The 23,606-nt window shown below is 41.8% G+C and overlaps 2 protein-coding genes across 8 annotated transcripts in view; one reads left to right on the forward strand and one right to left on the reverse strand.

Moving 5' to 3' along the window:
- Window positions 1-23,606, forward strand: part of LOC128703110 (UDP-glycosyltransferase UGT5) — a 442,390-nt gene that overhangs the window by 152,143 nt on the left and 266,641 nt on the right. The window lies entirely within an intron of this gene.
- The window catches only part of LOC128705781 (UDP-glycosyltransferase UGT5-like), a 73,271-nt gene that overhangs the window by 11,104 nt on the left and 38,561 nt on the right, over window positions 1-23,606 (reverse strand). For all 5 annotated transcript variants that reach the window (XM_070103487.1, XM_070103485.1, XM_070103488.1 and 2 more), the window contains exons 4-6: window positions 20,999-21,232; window positions 20,607-20,771; window positions 20,197-20,416 (exon numbers count right to left, since the gene is read on the reverse strand). In XM_070103487.1, coding sequence (XP_069959588.1) covers window positions 20,197-20,416; window positions 20,607-20,771; window positions 20,999-21,232 — 619 coding nt within the window. The remainder of the gene's footprint in view (window positions 1-20,196; window positions 20,417-20,606; window positions 20,772-20,998; window positions 21,233-23,606) is intronic.

Raw genomic sequence — 23,606 nt, forward strand, 5'->3', positions numbered from 1 at the left:
GAGCTACAAAACTTACACCCTAGAATAGTTTTCTTGAGGACAAGTGTTACAACATCACGGACATTTTCCCTAAACTGAATTTAAGGAACACCTTTATACACGAGTGTGGAAGAAGTGTCCTTAAAAAATTCTCGAGCCGAAAATAGAGATAAACAGCAACAGATTTATCTTTCCTGCTTCCAGTCTCCCTAGAAAAAACTTCAAATTTTAACTTTCTCAATACACCCAAGGAAGAAGAAATGGGAACATGTTTATGATTCTCCTGCTTTCAGTGTTCCGGCAACACTTACAGATAACTCAATAAAACTAACAGCGGCTATTACAACCCAGGAATTCAAAGGCCTGTTATCCTGGGTGTAAAGGGAGCAAAACCAAACACAACAGAAAAACTTTTGACTTATATTATTCTTTCACCAAGTAAGAACAGAAGTATGTACACTATATACACTATGTACAACAACAGGTATTAGTGCACGCCATGGTAAGCAAGGCAGAATAGAAACCACTAGAGAGCAGACTGTGCTTCAACCAGCTCTAGAATGGAAATGACAAGGGCAGACAGGCGGGTGGTGCCCACAACATCTCTGCAATTGCCAGAACCATCTTCTCATTGGCTGAACCTGATCGAATGACAGGGCCCCATCGTTCGACCCTTAGTACTGGTTCGCTGGTTGGGGGAAATAACCTTTCAATGAGTGTGTGTACATGCACCGAATGTAAGGTTATGTACTCTTTGCATGCCACGACGGCATACCCACTATTACGGTGTAATGTATTAAAAAATTATATAAAAATTAACGCTCCATATATAATGCCATTTTCCGAGATTTGTACTGAAACTGGATGCGTAGTATTCATGGCCAGGCAGAGTGGCTAGGCAAGAGGAGAGTGATGTGCCAGGGCCGGAGCTTGCTACCACCTGCAGCTCACAAGACTGCTATTCCCACAAGCCCTCCTAGGGCGGGGAAGATGGCAGACCAGAGGCCTGGCTTCTCCCTACAAGCCCCGTGAGGCCAGGGAATAGGCTAGGACTGGGCTCAGTTGGTCCCAGAGGGTGAGGAGGTACATGTACCTCCTCCCATGGGAGACGTAGGTCTCACGACACTCCCTAGACAGGAAGCCAAGGCCAGGAACGTACCGGCGACTCAAGTTGTGTGTTTAGTTCAGTAGGTGAAGCACAGCAGAGGGAGGAAGATGTAGCGGTGTGAGTAGGTGGTTTGGTGAGTGGTTCTTTTTTAGTGTATTCTATAGGTTATTTTATTTGTGTTTAGGGCTGTCATGTTGAAGGCCCTAGTGTGCAGAGGCCTGCTTATGTTTTAAGAATATAAGAAAGAAGGAACACTGCAACAGGCCTACTGGCCTATGCGAGGCACCACCAATTCTCCCACCAGCTTAAGCCAATGCCTTGACCTAGTGAGGTCAGACACGTCACTTAAGGGAGGAGCAGTGCCTCCGACCTTGTAGCACAAGCTAGTCAGGTCCTACTCACAACCACCCACACCTACTCATGTATTTATCCAGCCTATTTTTAAAACTTCACAACGTCTTAGCGTCTATGACGGTACTCGGGAGTTTGCTCCACACATCCACAACTCTATTACCAAACCAGTGACTTAAGAAATCGTAATGACACGATTGCAAATAAACCATACTCCCGGCCGGGATTGAACCCGCGGTCATAGAGGTGCCTGTGCTAACCTTCCTATGGTGTAGAAATATACCTAGTTGGATGAATCTTATTGTGGCTAGCTGGTCTAGTGGTTAGCGCGACGGGCTGGAGTTTTGAGACTCTATGACCGCGGGTTCAATCCCGGCCGGGAGTATGGTTTACCAAACCAGTGCTTTCCTATATCCTTCCTGAATCTGAGTACTTGTATGGTATTTTTGCCTGCTGGTGGACAGACTGGCAGAAGGAAGGACTGTGTATCATGGAGCCTCCGTGTTTATATATTTTGTTTTACTCACTAACAGCAGTGTGCTAGTGAGCCAATATGAACTGGAGTAAATGTGATGTTGTAGTAGAGTAGATTGTAGGTTGTATATACATTACTATTAACATATTACTTTTTTGTATAGGTGAGCTTTTATGTCCTTCTTTATAATAATAATAATTAATATCAACCAGTTAATATTCCACATTTAATGTGAAGTTACAAGCTGGCCCTGGAGTGGTTGTTTTCTCAATGTAATTTAAATGTCCCTGGACAGCAGGTTGAGCAGCCTTTAGGAGCCAGAAATTTTATTTAAGTTGTGCAAACCAAAAAAGCCGTAACAGCCACTTTCACCAATACTACTTTCAAAGACTTCATCAGGACTTGTAATAACTGTTTCAACAAAGTAAATGTAAATAAAATTAAACAACATTGGCTACAACAATTACGAAGTGTATGAGGGCAGAGAGATTACGATATTAATGACAACCATTACATAGACTGGTTCGGAAGTAGACTGATTGATCAATAATGTGAAAAGAACAGGAAAAATGCTAAGAATCAGCATTAATGTACAAAACAGATACCATAGCATACAGTCAGGTAAAATGCAGGTTATTGACATTTATTTCTCTCTTGTCTGGTGGTTAACCCTCATTAAATTAAAACTGTCAGAAGTAGCAGCAAGATACAGTCCTCTACATCGGCAAAACATTTCTTGCTGTATAACCATCATTAAATTTATCTGACTCTAAATTAATTTGCTATTGCATCATATTTATTATAAATTTCGTCTACATCAAGAAGTTGTTCCAACTGTTGTTTTAATATTGAAAGAAAATAAATGATTATTCTTAAATAAATGTTCATGAAACTATATTAAATCCAGGTGTAATTATATATAATACACATTTTTTAATAAACATTAACATCAGTGTTTTGCTCTTATAAATGATTGTTAAAAAGACTAAAATTCTGTAGAATAATGAAGGTAGATATATATTAATACAGAAAATATAAATGAGAGCACACAAGCGCACACGTAGGTGATCTTGACTCAAGAAATCGTTATAAAACGACTTCAAACAAATACTGACAGACCATTACATTAACCTCTCAGTCACACTAGTGAGGGATTCGTCTCTAAAATATTGTTTGTTTTTTATTATAATAATTATAATATAAAATCTTGCGTTCGTGGTCACAGTTGTGGCCCATGCTAACTTCCTTAGGGTGGGTAGAAATATACCTAGTTGGATAAATCTTATTAGAACCAGCTGGCCAAGTAGTTAACACACTGGCATGTAAGTCTTAGGATTCACTTGCCATGGGATCAACTCCCCGTTCCTTGATTTATTAGGATATTTTTAGTGGTTGTCAGTTGTGCGAGTGAATCGTTGACAGTAACCAAACTCCAAGGACTGAAATGCAAGTAATAAAGGTCTGGTATGTATATGCGCTTTCGTTCTTTGATCCATACTTTCAGTATTAATATTACTTTTGTAATTTGTGTTCGTTATAACAAAATTAAACTTATACTGGTGAGTAAAACTAAAAATTAGCAACAGGTAATATTTTCTATAATACTCGTACTAGGAAGAGCCAAACAATATCTTAATTTATTTAAAAACTTACTATAAAACACTGACGTAAATATTTATTAACCATAATTAAATATGGGAATATAATCATTAGTGAATATGAATAACTAGAGTGTAATGAACACTTGTCAATACTCAATAATAACCCACATGAAAACAAAAACACAGGAGGTTCAGTGATCTATATATGTCAATTAGCTTTGGGGTTATCATAACCACATATGTCCTTGTAACATGAAGCAGTTTAGTTCGCTAGACTCATGCTATTTGTAGCCTTGGTGGTATAATGGTTAAGGCATCGCGAACGTTGTGTGGCTTCCCATGGGGATGTACAAGGTGGTAAGGGATCGAGTCTCAACAAGCATCAGTTTCGTAAATGATTATATATATATATATATATATATATATATATATATATATATATATATATATATATATATATATATATATATATATATATATATATATATATATATATATATATATATATATGCAAAACAACCACTCTGAAAGAATAGAGAAATTCCAAGCGATTTCGTGACTATTCACATTATCAAGGAACTTGATAATGTGAGTAGTCACGAAATCGCTTGGAATTTCTTTATTCTTTCAGAGTGGTTGTTTTGCATATTCTGAAATCACCTGTTTACTGTGATCTTATATATGTATATATATATATATATATATATATATATATATATATATATATATATATATATATATATATATATATATATATATATATATATATATATATATATATAAAAGACTGTTGAGTAGACTTCAGGATGTACATGTTTATAGAGGGGCCACAGATATATCAGATCACTTTCTAGTTGTATCTACACTGAGAGTAAAAGGTACATGGGATACAAGGAGAATAGAAGCATCAGGGAAGAGAGAGGTGAAGGTTTATAAACTAAAAGAGGAGGCAGTTAGGGTAAGATATAAACAGCTATTGGAGGATAGATGGGCTAATGAGAGCATAGGCAATGGGGTCGAAGAGGTATGGGGTAGGTTTAAAAATGTAGTGTTAGAGTGTTCAGCAGAAGTTTGTGGTTACAGGAAAGTGGGTGCAGGAGGGAAGAGGAGCGATTGGTGGAATGATGATGTAAAGAGAGTAGTAAGGGAGAAAAAGTTAGCATATGAGAAGTTTTTACAAAGTAGAAGTGATGCAAGGAGGGAAGAGTATATGGAGAAAAAGAGAGAAGTTAAGAGAGTGGTGAAGCAATGTAAAAAGAGAGCAAATGAGAGAGTGGGTGAGATGTTATCAACAAATTTTGTTGAAAATAAGAAAAAGTTTTGGAGTGAGATTAACAAGTTAAGAAAGCCTAGAGAACAAATGGATTTGTCAGTTAAAAATAGGAGAGGAGAGTTATTAAATGGAGAGTTAGAGGTATTGGGAAGATGGAAGGAATATTTTGAGGAATTGTTAAATGTTGATGAAGATAGGGAAGCTGTGATTTCGTGTATAGGGCAAGGAGGAATAACATCTTGTAGGAGTGAGGAGGAGCCAGTTGTGAGTGTGGGGGAAGTTCGTGAGGCAGTAGGTAAAATGAAAGGGGGTAAGGCAGCCGGGATTGATGGGATAAAGATAGAAATGTTAAAAGCAGGTGGGGATATAGTTTTGGAGTGGTTGGTGCAATTATTTAATAAATGTATGGAAGAGGGTAAGGTACCTAGGGATTGGCAGAGACCATGCATAGTTCCTTTGTATAAAGGCAAAGGGGATAAAAGAGAGTGCAAAAATTATAGGGGGATAAGTCTGTTGAGTGTACCTGGTAAAGTGTATGGTAGAGTTATAATTGAAAGAATTAAGAGTAAGACGGAGAATAGGATAGCAGATGAACAAGGAGGCTTTAGGAAAGGTAGGGGGTGTGTGGACCAGGTGTTTACAGTGAAACATATAAGTGAACAGTATTTAGATAAGGCTAAAGAGGTCTTTGTGGCATTTATGGATTTGGAAAAGGCGTATGACAGGGTGGATAGGGGGGCAATGTGGCAGATGTTGCAAGTGTATGGTGTAGGAGGTAGGTTACTGAAAGCAGTGAAGAGTTTTTACGAGGATAGTGAGGCTCAAGTTAGAGTATGTAGGAAAGAGGGAAATTTTTTCCCAGTAAAAGTAGGCCTTAGACAAGGATGTGTGATGTCACCGTGGTTGTTTAATATATTTATAGATGGGGTTGTAAGAGAAGTAAATGCGAGGGTCTTGGCAAGAGGCGTGGAGTTAAAAGATAAAGAATCACACACAAAGTGGGAGTTGTCACAGCTGCTCTTTGCTGATGACACTGTGCTCTTGGGAGATTCTGAAGAGAAGTTGCAGAGATTGGTGGATGAATTTGGTAGGGTGTGCAAAAGAAGAAAATTAAAGGTGAATACAGGAAAGAGTAAGGTTATGAGGATAACAAAAAGATTAGGTGATGAAAGATTGAATATCAGATTGGAGGGAGAGAGTATGGAGGAGGTGAACGTATTCAGATATTTGGGAGTGGACGTGTCAGCGGATGGGTCTATGAAAGATGAGGTGAATCATAAAATTGATGAGGGAAAAAGAGTGAGTGGTGCACTTAGGAGTCTGTGGAGACAAAGAACTTTGTCCTTGGAGGCAAAGAGGGGAATGTATGAGAGTATAGTTTTACCAACGCTCTTATATGGGTGTGAAGCATGGGTGATGAATGTTGCAGCGAGGAGAAGGCTGGAGGCAGTGGAGATGTCATGTCTGAGGGCAATGTGTGGTGTGAATATAATGCAGAGAATTCGTAGTTTGGAAGTTAGGAGGAGGTGCGGGATTACCAAAACTGTTGTCCAGAGGGCTGAGGAAGGGTTGTTGAGGTGGTTCGGACATGTAGAGAGAATGGAGCGAAACAGAATGACTTCAAGAGTGTATCAGTCTGTAGTGGAAGGAAGGCGGGGTAGGGGTCGGCCTAGGAAGGGTTGGAGGGAGGGGGTAAAGGAGGTTTTGTGTGCGAGGGGCTTGGACTTCCAGCAGGCATGCGTGAGCGTGTTTGATAGGAGTGAATGGAGACAAATGGTTTTTAATACTTGACGTGCTGTTGGAGTGTGAGCAAAGTAACATTTATGAAGGGATTCAGGGAAACCGGCAGGCCGGACTTGAGTCCTGGAGATGGGAAGTACAGTGCCTGCACTCTGAAGGAGGGGTGTTAATGTTGCAGTTTAAAAACTGTAGTGTAAAGCACCCTTCTGGCAAGACAGTGATGGAGTGAATGATGGTGAAAGTTTTTCTTTTTCGGGCCACCCTGCCTTGGTGGGAATCGGCCGGTGTGATAATAAAATAAAATAATAAAATATATATATATATATATATATATATATATATATATATATATATATATATATATATATATATATATATATATATATATATATATATATATATATATATATATATATATATATATATATTTCAACAAGTCGGCCGTCTCCCACCGAGGCAGGGTGATCCAAAAAAAGAAAGAAAATCCCCAAAAAGAAAATACTTTCATCATCATTCAACACTTTCACCACACTCACACATTATCACTGCTTTTGCAGAGGTGCTCAGAATACAACAGTTTAGAAGCATATACGTATAGAGATACACAACATATCCCTCCAAACTGCCAATATCCCAAACCCCTCCTTTAAAGTGCAGGCATTGTACTTCCCTTTTCCAGGACTCAAGTCCGACTATATGAAAATAACCGGTTTCCCTGAATCCCTTCACTAAATATTACCCTGCTCACACTCCAACAGATCGTAAGGTCCCAAGTATCATTCGTCTCCATTCACTCCTATCTAACACGCTCATGCACGCCTGCTGGTAGTCCAAGCCCCTCACCCACAAAACCTCCTTTACCCCCTCTTTCCAACCGTTTCGAGGACGACCCCTACCCCTCTTTCCTTCCCCTATAGATTTATATGCTTTCCATGTCATTCTACTTTGATCCATTCTCTCTAAATGACCAAACCACCTCAACAACCCCTCTTCTGCCCTCTGACTAATGCTTTTATTAACTCCACACCTTCTCCTAATTTCCACACTCCGAATTTTCTGCATAATATTTACACCACACATTGCCCTTAGACAGGACATCTCCACTGCCTCCAACCGTCTCCTCGCTGCTGCATTTACCACCCAAGCTTCACATCCATATAAGAGTGTTGGTACTACTATACTTTCATACATTCCCTTCTTTGCCTCCATAGATAACGTTTTTTGACTCCACATATACCTCAACGCACCACTCACCTTTTTTCCCTCATCAATTCTATGATTAACCTCATCCTTCATAAATCCATCCGCCGACACGTCAACTCCCAAGTATCTGAAAACATTCACTTCTTCCATACTCCTCCTCCCCAATTTGATATCCAATTTTTCTTTATCTAAATCATTTGATACCCTCATCACCTTACTCTTTTCTATGTTCACTTTCAACTTTCTACCTTTACACACATTCTCAAACTCATCCACTAACTTTTGTAATTTTTCTTTAGAATCTCCCATAAGCACAGTATCATCAGCAAAAAGTAACTGTGTCAATTCCCATTTTGAATTTGATTCCCCATAATTTAATCCCACCCCTCTCCCGAACACCCTAGCATTTACTTCTTTTACAACCCCATCTATAAATATATTAAACAACCATGGTGACATTACACATCCCTGTCTAAGACCTACTTTTACCGGGAAGTATTCTCCCTCTCTTCTACACACCCTAACCTGAGCCTCACTATCCTCATAAAAGCTCTTTACAGCATTTAGTAACTTACCACCTATTCCATATACTTGCAACATCTGCCACATTGCTCCTCTATCCACTCTATCATATGCCTTTTCTAAATCCATAAATGCAATAAAAACTTCCCTACCATTATCTAAATACTGTTCACATATATGCTTCAATGTAAACACTTGATCTACACATCCCCTACCCACTCTGAAGCCTCCTTGCTCGTCCGCAATTCTACATTCTGTCTTACCTCTAATTCTTTCAATTATAACCCTACCGTATACTTTTCCTGGTATACTCAGTAAACTTATTCCTCTATAATTTTTATAATCTCTTTTGTCCCCTTTCCCTTTATATAAAGGGACTATACATGCTCTCCGCCAATCCCTAGGTACCTTCCCCTCTTTCATACATTTATTAAACAAAAGTACCAACCACTCCAACACTATATCCCCCCCTGCTTTTAACATTTCTGTCATGATCCCATCAGTTCCAGCTGCTTTACCCCCTTTCATTCTACGTAATGCCTCACGTACCTCCACCACACTTACATTCTGCTCTTCTTCACTCCTAAAAGATGGTATACCTCCCTGGCCAGTGCATGAAATTACCGCCTCCCTTTCTTCCTTAACATTTAAAAGTTCCTCAAAATATTCTCGCCATCTACCTAATACCTCCCTCTCCCCATCTACTAACTCCCCTACTCTGTTTTTAACTGACAAATCCATACTTTCCCTAGGCTTTCTTAACTTGTTTAACTCACTCCAAAATTTTTTCTTATTTTCATTAAAATTTCTTGACAGTGCCTCTCCCACTCTTTCATCTGCTCTCCTTTTGCACTCTCTCACCACTCTCTTCACCTTTCTTTTACTCTCCATATACTCTGCTCTTCTTATAACACTTCTGCTTTGTAAAAACCTCTCGTAAGCTACCTTTTTCTCTCTTATCACACCCTTTACTTCATCAGTCCACCATTCACTCCTCTTTCCTCCTGCCCCCACCCTCCTATAACCACAAACTTCTGCCCCACATTCTAATACTGCATTTTTAAAACTATTATTTATATATATATATATATATATATATATATATATATATATATATATATATATATATATATATATATATATATATATATATGTATATGTATATAGCATGCATAGTTCCTTTGTATAAAGGCAAAGGGGATAAAAGAGAGTGCAAAAATTATAGGGGGATAAGTCTGTTGAGTATACCTGGCAAAGTGTATGGTAGAGTTATTATTGAAAGAATTAAGAGTAAGACGGAGAATAGGATAACAGATGAACAAGGAGGCTTTAGGAAAGGTAGGGGGTGTGTGGACCAGGTGTTTACAGTGAAAAATATAAGTGAACAGTATTTAGATAAGGCTAAAGAGGTCTTTGTGGCATTTATGGATTTGGAAAAGGCGTATGACAGGGTGGATAGGGGGGCAATGTGGCAGATGTTGCAGGTGTATGGTGTAGGAGGTAGGTTACTGAAAGCAGTGAAGAGTTTTTACGAGGATAGTGAAGCTCAAGTTAGAGTATGTAGGAAAGAGGGAAATTATTTCCCAGTAAAAGTAGGCCTTAGACAAGGATGTGTGATGTCACCGTGGTTGTTTAATATATTTATAGATGGGGTTGTAAGAGAAGTAAATGCGAGGGTCTTGGCAAGAGGCGTGGAGTTAAAAGATAAAGAATCACACATAAAGTGGGAGTTGTCACAGTTGCTCTTTGCTGATGACACTGTGCTCTTGGGAGATTCTGAAGAGAAGTTGCAGAGATTGGTGGATGAATTTGGTAGGGTGTGCAAAAGAAGAAAATTGAAAGTGAATACAGGAAAGAGTAAGGTTATGAGGATAACAAAAAGATTAGGTGATGAAAGATTGGATATCAGATTGGAGGGAGAGAGTATGGAGGAGGTGAATGTATTCAGATATTTGGGAGTGAACGTGTCAGCGGATGGGTCTATGAAAGATGAGGTGAATCATAGAATTGATGAAGGGAAAAGGGTGAGTGGTGCACTTAGGAGTCTGTGGAGACAAAGAACTTTGTCCTTGGAGGCAAAGAGGGGAATGTATGAGAGTATAGTTTTACCAATACTCTTATATGGGTGTGAAGCATGGGTGATGAATGTTGCAGCGAGGAGAAGGCTGGAGGCAGTGGAGATATCATGTCTGAGAGCAATGTGTGGTGTGAATATAATGCAGAGAATTCGTAGTTTGGAAGTTAGGAGGAGGTGCGGGATTACCAAAACTGTTGTCCAGAGGGCTGAGGAAGGGTTTGTTGAGGTGGTTCGGACATGTGGAGAGAATGGAGCGAAACAGAATAACTTTAAGAGTGTATCAGTCTGTAGTGGAAGGAAGGCGGTGTAGGGGTCGGCCTAGGAAAGGTTGGAGGGAGGGGGTAAAGGAGGTTTTGTGTGCGAGGGGCTTGGACTTCCAGCAGGCATGCGTGAGCGTGTTTGATAGGAGTGAATGGAGACAAATGTTTTTTAATACTTGACGTGCTGTTGGAGTGTGAGCAAAGTAACATTTATGAAGGGGTTCAGGGAAACCGGCAGGCCGGACTTGAGTCTGGAGATGGGAAGTACAGTGCCTGCACTCTGAAGGAGGGGTGTTAATGTTGCAGTTTAAAAACTGTAGTGTAAAGCACCCTTCTGGCAAGACAGTGATGGAGTGAAAGATGGTGAAAGTTCTTCTTTTTCGGGCCACCCTGCCTTGGTGGGAATCGGCCAGTGTGATAATATATATATATATATATATATATATATATATATATATATATATATATATATATATATATATATATATATATATATATATATATATATATATATATATATATATATATGTATATATATAAAAATATATAAAAACTGATCTCTGCCTGAAGGAGACTCGAACCTACGAACCTTGGAACAAGGTAAGCAGTGCTATACCATTCTCGCCACACTGGGCCAATACCTTGGCATCCAGCTTGCGCTAGACAGTGATCCAAGGCAGCCAGCTTTCAGGGAGAAGGCTTACAGCTTTTCATCTCATCCTCTGCATGCATCAGCCTTACTAGAGATTTTAACAATGGTATAGCAGTGCATACCTTGTTCCAAGGTTCGTAGGTTCGAGTCTCCTTCCGCCAGAGATCAGTGTTTGTGTATATTTCGCCTGCTCTTGCGAATTTCTTGCTTATATATAATTTACGAAGGTTCAAGGTTCAAGAAGACTTGAACCTTCAAACTTTGGAACAAGGTACGCAGTGGTCTACCAACCGTATCACACTGGTCTAACAATACCTTGGCGCCCAACAAGGCAGCCAGCATTCAAGAAGGTGGTGTTAGCTATTTCATCTCATCTGCACAGCTCTTGAATACGCACAGAGCTTGCGAAAGATTTTGAGCTAATGACTTTCATCCTCCATTTGGATTGTTCTGCATTAATGCACACACACACACACACACACACACACACACACACACACACACACACACACGACACACACACACACACACACACAAACACACACACACACACACACACACAAACACACACACACACACACATACCAGTCTGCCAAGGAGCGAAAGGGAAGAACAGCTGGGTGCAGATGGAGAGGGTGATAGGTCGAATGCTGAAGCACAACCATGCTATCAAGAGCCACTAGAAAATTCAAGGGAGAAAATGACCACATACAGGCAGGATCCAGAGTCACAGAGGGTGAGGCAATGTGAAGAGGAAAGGGCAAAATCAGTGTTTATCAATGGGCTTCAGGAGAGAGAGGAAAGGACACACACTGAAAGGCGGCAGGAAGAAAGAAAGGAGATTGAGAAAATCATCACGGAAATAGGTGAAGAGATGGACGAGATTGTAAATTTTCAGAGAATAGGGGGGTACTCCAAATAGAGAAACCGACCGATCAAGCTGATTCTAAGGACGGAAACAGTGCGGGACAGGATCCTCCAAGAGAAACCACAGTTGAAATACTCCGAAGAGTACAAGAGGGTGTTCCTAGACAGAGACAGAACACAAACAGAATGACAGCAGCAGAGGGAGAGGACAAAAAAGCGAAAGGAGCAATGAAAGGATACAAGGATGGAACCAGCAGAGGTCAGTCAGAGCAGAACAGAGCAGCAAGGGCAAGCACACACACAACTATTCTAAGAACCCCACAACCTATCATACCATCACAACTCACACTACAATCCATACCCACAGCTTCCACCCAACACCGAGCTATAGAATCCCACAGTATGCTACCAGGTCTCCCACCTGCACAGGCCCCCCAAGCCACAGTGTTGGAAAGGAAACTGAAGATATTGTACAAAAACGCTGATGGAATAAAAAATAAGTGGGAGGAGTGGCACGAAAGAGTCAAAGAGGCATCATGGGACATCATAGCTCTCACAGAAACCAAGCTTACAGGTATGATAACAGATGTCATCTTTCCAACGGGATACCAGATCCTGAGGAAAGACAGAGGGAACAGGGGGGAGGAGGAGTGGCAATGCTGATCAAAAACCGATGGAATTTTGATGAGCTGGAGAGAGGAGACAGCGGAGAAGAAAGTGATTACATAGCGGGAATGCTTCACTCTGGAGGTCCCATGGTGGTAATAGCAGTGATGTATAACCCACCACAGAACAGCAGGAGGCCAAGGCAAGAGTACGACGAGAGCAATAAAGCGATGGTTGACACACTGGCTGCAGTGGCCAGAAGAGCTCATGCATGCAGGGCAAAGCTCCTGATCATGGGCGACTTTAACCACAAGGAGATCGATTGGGAGAACCTGGAGCCACATGGGGGCTAAGATACATGGAGGGCTAAGATGAAGGAGGTGGTACTGGAAAACTTTATGTGCCAACACGTAAGGGACACTACAAGAGAGAGAGGAGAGGATAAACCAGCAAGGCTGGACTTAGTATTCACCTTGAGTAGTGCAGCTATCAAGGACATCACATATGAAAGACCCCTTGGGGCCAGCGATCATGTGGTTTTAAGCTTCGAATACACAGTAGAGCTACAAGTGGAAGGAGAAGCAGGAAGGTCAGGACGAATGAATCCAAACTACAAGAAAGGGGACTACACGGGAATGAGGAACTTCCTGAACAGGGTTCAGTGGGACAGAAAACTGGCAGGGAAGCCAGTTAATGAGATGATGGAATATGTAGCAACAATATGCAAGGAGGCTGAAGAGAGGTTTGTACCCAAGGGTAACAGGAATAATGAAAAAACCAGGATGAGCCCATGGTTCACCCAAAGGTGCAGGGAGGCAAAAACCAACTGTGCTAGGGAATGGAAGAAATTTAGAAGGCAAAGGACCCAGGAGAATAAAGGAGAGCAGTCGTTGAGCCAGAAACGAATATGCACAGATAAGAAGGGAGGCCCAAAGACAATATGAAAACGACATAGCAGCAAAAGCCAAATCTGACCCGAAACTGTTGTACAGCCACATCAGGAGGAAAACAACAGTCAAGGACCAGGCAATCAGGCTAAGGAAGGAAGGAGGAGAGACAACAAGAAATGACCGAGAAGTATGTGAGGAACTCAACAAGAGATTCAAAGAAGTGTTCTCAGAGGAGACACAAGGGGCTCCATAAAGACTGAGAGGTGGGGCACACCACCAAGTGCTGGGCACAGTACACACAACCGAGGAAGAAGTGAAGAGGCTTCTGAGTGAGCTAGATACCTCAAAGGCAATGGGGCCAGATAACATCTCCCCATGGGTCCTGAGAGAGGATGCAGAGGCACTATGTGTACCCCTAACAACAATATTCAATACATCTATCGAAAGAGGGAGATTGCCTGAGGCATGGAAAACAGCAAATGTAGTCCCAATCTTTAAAAAAGGAAACAGACATGAAGCATCAAACTACAGACCAGTGTCACTGACATGTATAGTATGCAAAATCATGGAGAAGATTATCAGGAGAAGAGTGGTGGAACACCTAGCAAGGAATGATCTCATCAACAGCAGCCAACATGGTTTCAGGGATGCGAAATCCTGTGTCACAGACCTACTGGAGTTCTATGACATGGTGACAGCAGTAAGACAAGTGAGAGAGGGGTGGGTGGATTGCATATTCTTGGACTGGAGGAAGGCGTTTGACACAGTTCCACACAAGAGATTGGTGCAAAAATTGGAGGACCAAGCAGGGATAACAGGGAAGGCAATAAAATGATCAGGGAATACTTGTCAGAAAGACATCAGCGAGTCATGGTACGTGGAGAGGTGTCAAAGTGGGCGCCTGTGACCAGCGGGGTCCCACAGGGGTCAGTCCTTGGACCAGTACTGTTTCTGGTATTTGTGAACGACATGATGGAAGGAATAGACTTTGAGGTGTCCCTGTTTGCAGATGATGTGAAGTTGATGAGAAGAATTCACTCGATCGAAGACCAGACAGAACTACAAAGGGATCTGGACAGGCTGCAGACCTGGTCCAGCAATTGGCTCCTGGGGTTAAATCCCACCAAGAGCAAAGTCATGAAGATTGGGGAAGGGCAAAGAAGACCGCAGAAGGAGTACAGTCTAGGGGGCCAGAGACTACAGACCTCAAGGAAAAAGATCTTGGGGTGAGTATAACACGAGGCACATCTGAAGAGCACGTCAACCAAATAACAGCTGCAGCATATGGGCGCCTAGCAAATCTCAGAACAGCATTCCGACATCTTAATAAGGAATCGTTCAGGACCCTGTACACCGCTAGGCCCACATTGGAGTATGCGGCACCAGTTTGGAACCCACACCTAGCCAAGCAAGTAAAGAAACTAGAGAAAGTGCAAAGGTTTGCAACAAAACTAGTCCCAGAGCTAAGAGGTATGTCTTACGAGGAGAGGTTAAGGGAAATCAACCTGACGACACTGGAGGACAGGAGAGATAGGGGGGACATGATAACGACATACAAAATACTGAGAGGAATTGACAAGGTGGACAAAGACAGGATGTTCCAGAGATTGGACACAGTAACAAGGGGACAGAGTTGGAAATTGTCCCTGTACTTGCTGATCTTTTACTCCTCCCTGTGGTCAGCAGCTCCTCCCTGTCGCCCCACACTGTGATGGATATAGGTGTCAGCCAGTGTGGACACACAGGTATAGTCCCATGCTAAGAGCTTGTCATTCTTCCAAGGATAGATGGTGATCCCGTCAGGGCAGTTTGCTGGGTTGTGGGTATTGTTGGCTGCTAGTGATTGGGGCTCCCTCTCGGCTGGGCATCCAGCTGTAGCAAGGGTTCTCTTAATGATGTCGTTGACCTCATTGTGTCTTGCATGCCAGCCCTTGGTTTTGGAACAGTTAAGACCATGTAGACCGTATTGGTCTGCTTGTGCGTCGCCACAAATACACGAATATTCTGTGTGAATTGGGTCAGCAAGGTGCAGAGCCATTGCAATATGGAGGGTCTTAGGGTCGAGTTGCATTCCCATTGCTAATATGGGAACTGTTTGGAGGAAGTCCCCTGAGTGATGTGTGCTCACAGCCTGGAGACAGGAAATCTCCGTATCTGATGTTGCAGCCCTGAGCATGTTAGCAACCACCTTTTCAGCGATCAGGCCATCCCAGCTTGACTGTTTGTGAGCCAGTGATGCACTAGGGTTTGGTGCTGGAGCACCAAACCCTAGCTAGCATAGCTAGGGTTCCTGCTGAGTCACTGAGGGTATCAGGAAGAATTTGTCTTATCAACTCATTTGATGCTGTGGAAGAGGATAGGAAAGCTGGTATAGCAATCTGGTAGGATCTGCGTACTCCTAGCCCTCCAAGCCTGACCGGAAGTGAGGCTTGCAACCACTGTCCATCTTCAAGGGAAAGATTCAATACACTCTCTAGCATGGTCTTAAGGAGAGAGTCATATTCCTTGAGTTTTGGACTGCTGAAGGCTGGGGAGCATCTCAGAAAATAGGTAAGTTTTGGGGTTGACAGGCACCTGGTGAGTAGGTAGAAGGCATCGTGTGTGTCAATGTCTTTCACCCTGCTTTCCATCGTCCAGAGGACTGAGACTTTTTTTCCTAGGATCAGATCGATTGCGTTGGACCCAAGAAGAGCACAAAGGAGAGTGGTATTGGCTGGATCAATGGCTCGTGCTCCTGGTAAAATGGTGCTAATATTCTGGATCATCTGTTGATTGATAGAAACTATTTCACATTTGGTGGGGTTTAAAGAAAGGCCCAGGCTTTCTCCCATGTCTTTAATTTTACTGATGTCCTCTAGGAGAGATTCTGTTGTGCCAGCTAGGGTACCATCGTCCAGGAACCAGATATTGAGCTCGCTGGAGAGTGCTTCTGTGGCTTCCTTGATTACCAAACAGAATAAAAAGGGGGCGAGAGGGTCCCCCTGTTGCACGCCCTCACATGAGTCAATTTCATGGTCCCCAAACAATAGTTTGGAAGTCACATTATAACACGATTCTATGAAGGGACAAAGAGAAGAGAAGTTTCTATAAACTGCTTGGAGAGCAGCATCCCTTCTGACTGAGTTGAAAGCGTTGGCAAAGTCCAATTTGATCAAGGCTTTTTCATCGGACATGTTTTTGATATATACTCGTGATGCGTGGGCAGCTGCTTCACAGCCCTGTTGAACGCCGAAACTGAGCTGAGTTGGTTTCAGCATTGCAGCAACCTCTTGACTCACCCTTCTTACTGCAACCTTGGCGACTAGGCGCCGAAGGGTGTTACCCACTGCAATGGGCCTGATTCTGCCATCCTTTTTCCGGAGGGAACACAATGAGGCACCAAAGAAAAGGGGTCTGATGGCCACCCAGGCACAGGTTGGAAAATTTGGTGAGCTCAGACAGCAGCCTCCCTGAAACCTCACCAAGTGCTGGATTGAGTATTTGTTTTAAGTGTTGAGACCTTAAACCGGTGAAACCTCCTGCTGAGTCCTGTGGAAATGACATAGCAGCTTTATACACATCAGCATCCTGTAAGGTTAGATGTTCTTCACCTGCTGCAATGTCAGGGAGGTCAATGTTGGTACTGGGAGCCCTAGGTGGATGTTTGTCTTTCAGAGCTTGCGCCGTGCTGACATCCTTGGGAGCGATGGTATCCTCACTGGTTATAAGCCTCAGAGCACCAATAATATTACCCTCTTCTATTTTTTTGCTAATTTGGGCTCTGATTTTTTGAGGCGTCGGGTGTCCCGTTGTTGGCATTTGCCCAGCGGGTGTTTGTCGCCCTAGGGGGGAGACGGACGAGGTTGTCATCCCTTGGGAATGCATTTATTGCCCTAATAACATGTGTTGCTAGTGACTCGTCCCTCCTTGGTGGGACAGCCAAACAGGCATTGCCAAATAGCAGCAAGTTGTGCCAGGATCAATGAATTTGCTAGCAGCTTGAGGGCGAGCTGCTTTGGGGATGTGTGTCAGCATCCTGGTGGATGTTAATTTGATTGCAGATTTGAGGTCCTCTGTAGAGGTGAAGTCACGGTAGCTGTCAGCCCTGTCTGCCTGGAAGGGTGTTGGTTGTTCTCATTTGGATCTCTCCTGGAGCCTAGACATCCATTGTGTGCACAGATGTTGCCAGTTGTGGGATTGAGTGGACATTCCCTGTAGCACAACCGGCAGATGCTTCGTGAACGACAGTTTGGCTCTGTCGTGAAGATTCCTGGGAACCTGGAGAGTTTACCTGGAGAGAGTTCCGGGGGTCAACGCCCCCGCGGCCCGGTCTGTGACCAGGCCTCCTGGTGGATCAGAGCCTGATCAACCAGGCTGTTACTGCTGGCTGCATGCAAACCAACGTACGAGCCACAGCCCGGCTGGTCAGGTACCGACTTTAGGTGCTTGTCCAGTGCCAGCTTGAAGACTGACAGGGGTCTATTGGTAATCCCCCTTATGTATGCTGGGAGGCAGTTGAACAGTCTCGGGCCCCTGTGACTACTTGTGACATTGCTGATATCGTGGGGGTGGGAGGGCGCAAGCTGTGGGGTGACGGTTGAAGGACAGCATGGATGCATGGGGAATGAGGGTGGGGGAGTAGGGAGCGGCGGAACTTGTAATTGGTGGGGCACTAAACGGCAACACCCTTGGTCAGGAAGTCAGTGGTCCTAGGCTGGGATGAGGGGAGGGGATCAGGGATCGGGGGGAGAGAGGGAGTGGCCCTGTGTGTTCGCTCAAGATGCACATCACTGACTAACTTTTGCTTATTGTTATACACTTATTGTTCCATTTAGAGAAAAACCCTCGCCATTTGGCACACTAATCACCATGCTTACACTATTAACCGAGGTGTTCTTCTGTTCACCATCCAATGACCGTGTCGTGGGCAGCCACTTCCTCCCCAAACCCACGACCCCGGCCGGTCACAGATGTAAATAAAACCCCCTCCCCCCCTCCACTGGCAGGATCCCCTCACCACCGCTACTCCCCAAATTCCAACATGCACACTGCACTTTTGCTGATACAGAAGCAACGGTCTGATGCAGAGGATTGTCACAACTCTGTGATCTCCGGTGGATACTCACGATGATGTCTGCCAAAACTGGCCTGCGTAAACCATGTTGGTTTGTATATATATATATATATATATATATATATATATATATATATATATATATATATATATATATATATATATATATATATATATATATATATATATATATATATATATATATATATATATATATATATATATATATATATATATATATATATATATATATATATATATATATATATATATATATATATATATATATATATATATATATACAGAGAGAGAGAGATCAATGAAATTATGAAACAAGTGATTTTAAATCATTTACCAAAGTGCGGCAGGCCAGGACAAAATAGCAGTAAGAAACATTCTCCTAGAAGCTGCCACTTTACTCCAGCCACGCCAACTGGGCTTTGGGGTCTCTCAAGGCAGTGAAGCCGCAGCTCTTGCGGCAAGGACTTACATCAGGGACCTACCAGAAGACAAGGTCGTAGTGAAACTTGATTTTAGAAATGCCTTTAATGTGGCAAAGAGAGATGTGGTCTTGTTGGCGGTTCGGGATCGGTTCCCCAGTCTTTTTCCGTTCATTTCAGCTGGCTACAGCAAACCCTCAATTCTTTTGTTTGGCGAATGAGAAATTCCCTCATCAGAGGGTGTTCAGCAGGGTGATCCACTCGCTCATCTTCTCTTCTGCTTGGCAGTATGAAAACTAACTTCCAGCCTATGCAGCGAGCTCAGCATCTGGTACCTGGATGATGGCACTGTGGCAGGTACTGAAGAGTTCCCTGTTATAGGACCTACAACTGGTGAAGAGACAGGGAGATGCCTGGGGACTCATCCTCAATCCCTCCAAGTGTGAAATTATCACATCGAACCAGGAAATTATCAATGCTGTGCGAAGCAAGTTTATTCTTTTCTCTGATGATGAGGGTCCCCAGGACAGTTTCAGAGGTGTTACTACCTCAAACTCTCTTGCAATCTCTGTGCGTCGTTAGAAATTATGCAGTGTTGCAAGGATAACAACATATAGTAGGGGAAAAAAATTCTCTGAGGCATGGTAGAAGTGTAAATTGTTGGGTCACATTGCATTGTTGGTGTCGTCCGCTTCTCATTCACATCCACCCATCACTTCTCTTCCTTTACGGTGACGGGAGGGAGGAACATCAGCAGTTTACAGAAAGCAACTTACGAAATAATATTTGCGTTAGTCGGCCCAAAGCGTCATTTTAATCAGTATCAACTAACCTAGTGAGATATTGAATAATTGCACCTAAGAAGAAAATACACCCATATACTCATGCTTTATGAAAATTTAGAACATTAAACTAATGAGGTGTGTTGTGTGCCACTCTATGCGTCCGAGAATGTTCTGGAAAGTGTTATCTACAAAGATTCCTACATATTTACCTACCCTGCTTATAAAAAACAATATATTCTACTTTTATAAATAAGGAATAAGAAAACCATTAAAAAAATCGTGTGACTGAGGCTGCTGCATAAACTAAGACTCACCAAGAATGTCTTGCTGGGGAAGCCACTTGCTGATCATCACGTTGTCAGGGACGTCTTCCAGCTCTTCCTCATATTTCCAGATGACTCGCTGTGGCAGCCTGCTGAAAGCCTGGATGAAGAGGTCGCGGTACTGGATGGGCATTGAGGTACTGCGAGCAACAGATCCCAAACTGAAGTAAATTACGCCAGATTCTGCTCCTGTGATCCACGATTCTAATTCCTTTAAAAATAAGTGTGTTTTATTATATTTTAGGCAGAGAATTACACAATGAAAGCTAGGTCAGAAGAGCAATACAACTGACCTGAGTCTGTGAAGATAGAACTATGGCTCATTGACAGGACCAGTGGCATTGTTTACAGTGGCATAACAAGATGATACAAACAAATGTCAGGTAGTCAGGACAACTTACCTGAGGCAAAGGTTTAGCAGGACGACAATGCATGGCGCCCACCTCCACCTGTGAGGGCAGGAGAGGTAATGGTGTGCTGATGGTAAAGTGACTGTTGAGCAGAGCTAGACTCACGTTTCTCTCCAGGTCCAACAACAGTGGCAGCTCCGGGAACTGAGCTGAGATCTGAGGAATACCACCAATACTTTACTGTAGTTCTTGTGACGGGCCTGGTATAGTAACAAAATATCAAGATGCTTCTGTTGCTTAAAGTAACATTAGCTTCCACACATTACAGTAAAGTTTTAGCTATACCTTATATTAAACTGAATAATTTTTATAGATAATTCTACTCATTGCCATTCATCGGCTCCATCAGCCGCTTGTATTGTCAGTGATGGTATATTGCTCACCTCTTTTTGTATCAGTGGCACAACGCTCCATTTCCTCCAGTAAAGCGAAAACCCAATGTGTACGAAAGTATTGTAGAGTCGATACCAGAGACTCATGGGTCTTGGGTAGTCCTCCAAGAAATTAGGGGCGTAGGCTGGGTTGAGAACGTTGCCCAGAACGGAGCTCTGACGTGGTTCCATCCCTGACGGTGAAAGGGTAATGAAGGGAACTTCGTGCAGGAAGGGATATACAACCTGTGGGAGAGCGAGTTCTGTGAGCCTCAGTACAATGAATTTAACCAACACTTTCATACGATTCAAGAGTTACCGTCACTATTCTCAATACACCCAAAGTAGACAGAACAACAGATATATAGTTTTTCCAAATTCCAGAGTTCCTGGTAACATTTCTAAACAATAAAACAGTCACCAACAATCAAGGAACATTATCAAGGAATTATAGTTCCTTGGTTATGATTCCTTGATTATCATTATTAAGGAACTATTGTTCCTTGATAAAGAAAAATCACGAAAGTGTTTGGAATTTCACTATTTTGTCATTACAGTTATTCTGCATGTTGAGATTTCACTTGTTTACTGTGATCTTAGAGCATATATCACATCCCACAACAAAGCAACACCTGGAGCGCGACTCATAAGAAAGGGAACACTGCAGCATTCCCGCTGGCCCAATTATACAGGTCCTTCACACAACCCACGAACAAATTATTCTACCCAAGAATTAAGAACTTTAAAATTTATTATTTGTCCAATGTATTATTAAATTCTTCCCAAATTCTATTAACTATAAATGGATCTAATTTATATAAACCAAAGCAAACATTCATATTATTTTCAAAATTGCTTTTTATGAATCAAGATTCAATTATATTCCTGTCGACCATGGACTTGCTACATTCAACTCTCTCAACTATTTGAAAATCTATTGGATGGTTAAAATCTCTCACATGAATAAATAGAGCGTTGGAATCTTGTCCAGTTTTAATGCTATATTTATGTTGTTTTAATCTTAGTTCGAGACTTTTACCAGTTTGACCGCAAATTTTACAAGGAATCTTATAGACACATGCATCAGCATTTTGTTGGGAATTCTTTATCAAAAGTTTTTTTTACTGTATCAAGATTTTCAAATACAACTTTGATATTAAAAGTCTTAAGAAGAGAAGGCAAATCAACCAAGTTTTTATGGTAAGGGAGAACCAACATATTTTTAGTTAAATAAGGCTGGTTGTCCCTTTTTGGATTGTAAAAAGTATTTCTAGCAATTTTAAAAGATTTATCAGTTACGTTTCTTGGGTATTTCAAATCTTTAGCAGTTTCATCAATTTTGGATATTTTCTCATCTATGAACTCTGGACTACAAATACGTAAAGCTCTCAAAAACATTGATGAGAAAACAGACAGTTTAACTATCTTGACGTGAAGAATAATAGTAGACTTAGGAACAGTTATTTGAAGGTTTTCTGTAAATTTTAAATTTGAATTCATTATTTCCCTTAATAATTAAAACATCTAGAAAAGGCAATGAGTTATTTTCTTTAAACTCAACAGTAAAATTTTCAAAATGGGCTAAGCTATTTAATTTTCCAAGGAAATGGTGTATATCTACATTCTTGGGCACAAGACACAAAATATCATCAACATATCTAAACCATTTAGTTCTATTAGAGAGGATTGTGTTAAGCAGCCTTGTTTCAAAAAATTCCATGTATAAGTTACTAAGAACATGTGAAAGAGGATTTCCCATTGCCATACCAAACTTCTGAGTGTAAAACTTATTATTAAACATAAATTTTGCATCAACAATGCAAAGTTTAATAAGTTTAACGATAGTAGGAACTGACAATGGTAAATCGTAATTAACGAGTTCTTCAGATAAGAAACTTAATAAATCATCAACAGGAACTTTCGTAAATAAGGAAGTAACATCAAAACTAACCATGTTAAAATCAATTAAGTCAGTCTTGTAGATGAATGGTTCAGAGAACCGACATGTTGATAAATTAGACACATGTGCAACTCTTGGGTATCTTTATTGAGGAAACGTTTCGCCACACAGTGGCTTCATCAGTCCATACATAGGAGAAACTTGAAGAACAGGAGGAGAATGAGGTAATCAGTCCCTCAACCTTGAGTCGATGTGTTCAGTCCATCAATCTTGAGTAGAATACGGCAGATGAGCGGAGAAGCAGCTTATAAACCGTATGGCAGGAGAGGTGTAGCAGTCATAGGTAGTGTCACATTTGTTCAATGTGGAAGTAGGTTGTGCCCAAGAATTAGGCAAGCGAAGAATTCCTAAGTATTAAGATCCCAAGAAGTTGCAGTGTCTGACAGGTTTGTAGATGAATGGTTCAGAGAACCGACATGTTGATAAATTAGACACATGTGCAACTCTTGGGTATCTTTATTGAGGAAACGTTTCGCCACACAGTGGCTTCATCAGTCCATACATAGGAGAAACTTGAAGAACAGGAGGAGAATGAGGTAATCAGTCCCTCAACCTTGAGTCGATGTGTTCAGTCCATCAATCTTGAGTAGAATACGGCAGATGAGCGGAGAAGCAGCTTATAAACCGTATGGCAGGAGAGGTGTAGCAGTCATAGGTAGT

Source organism: Cherax quadricarinatus, chromosome 85 (genome assembly GCF_038502225.1).
Source record: "Cherax quadricarinatus isolate ZL_2023a chromosome 85, ASM3850222v1, whole genome shotgun sequence".
NCBI classification, from domain to species: Eukaryota; Metazoa; Arthropoda; class Malacostraca; order Decapoda; family Parastacidae; genus Cherax; species Cherax quadricarinatus.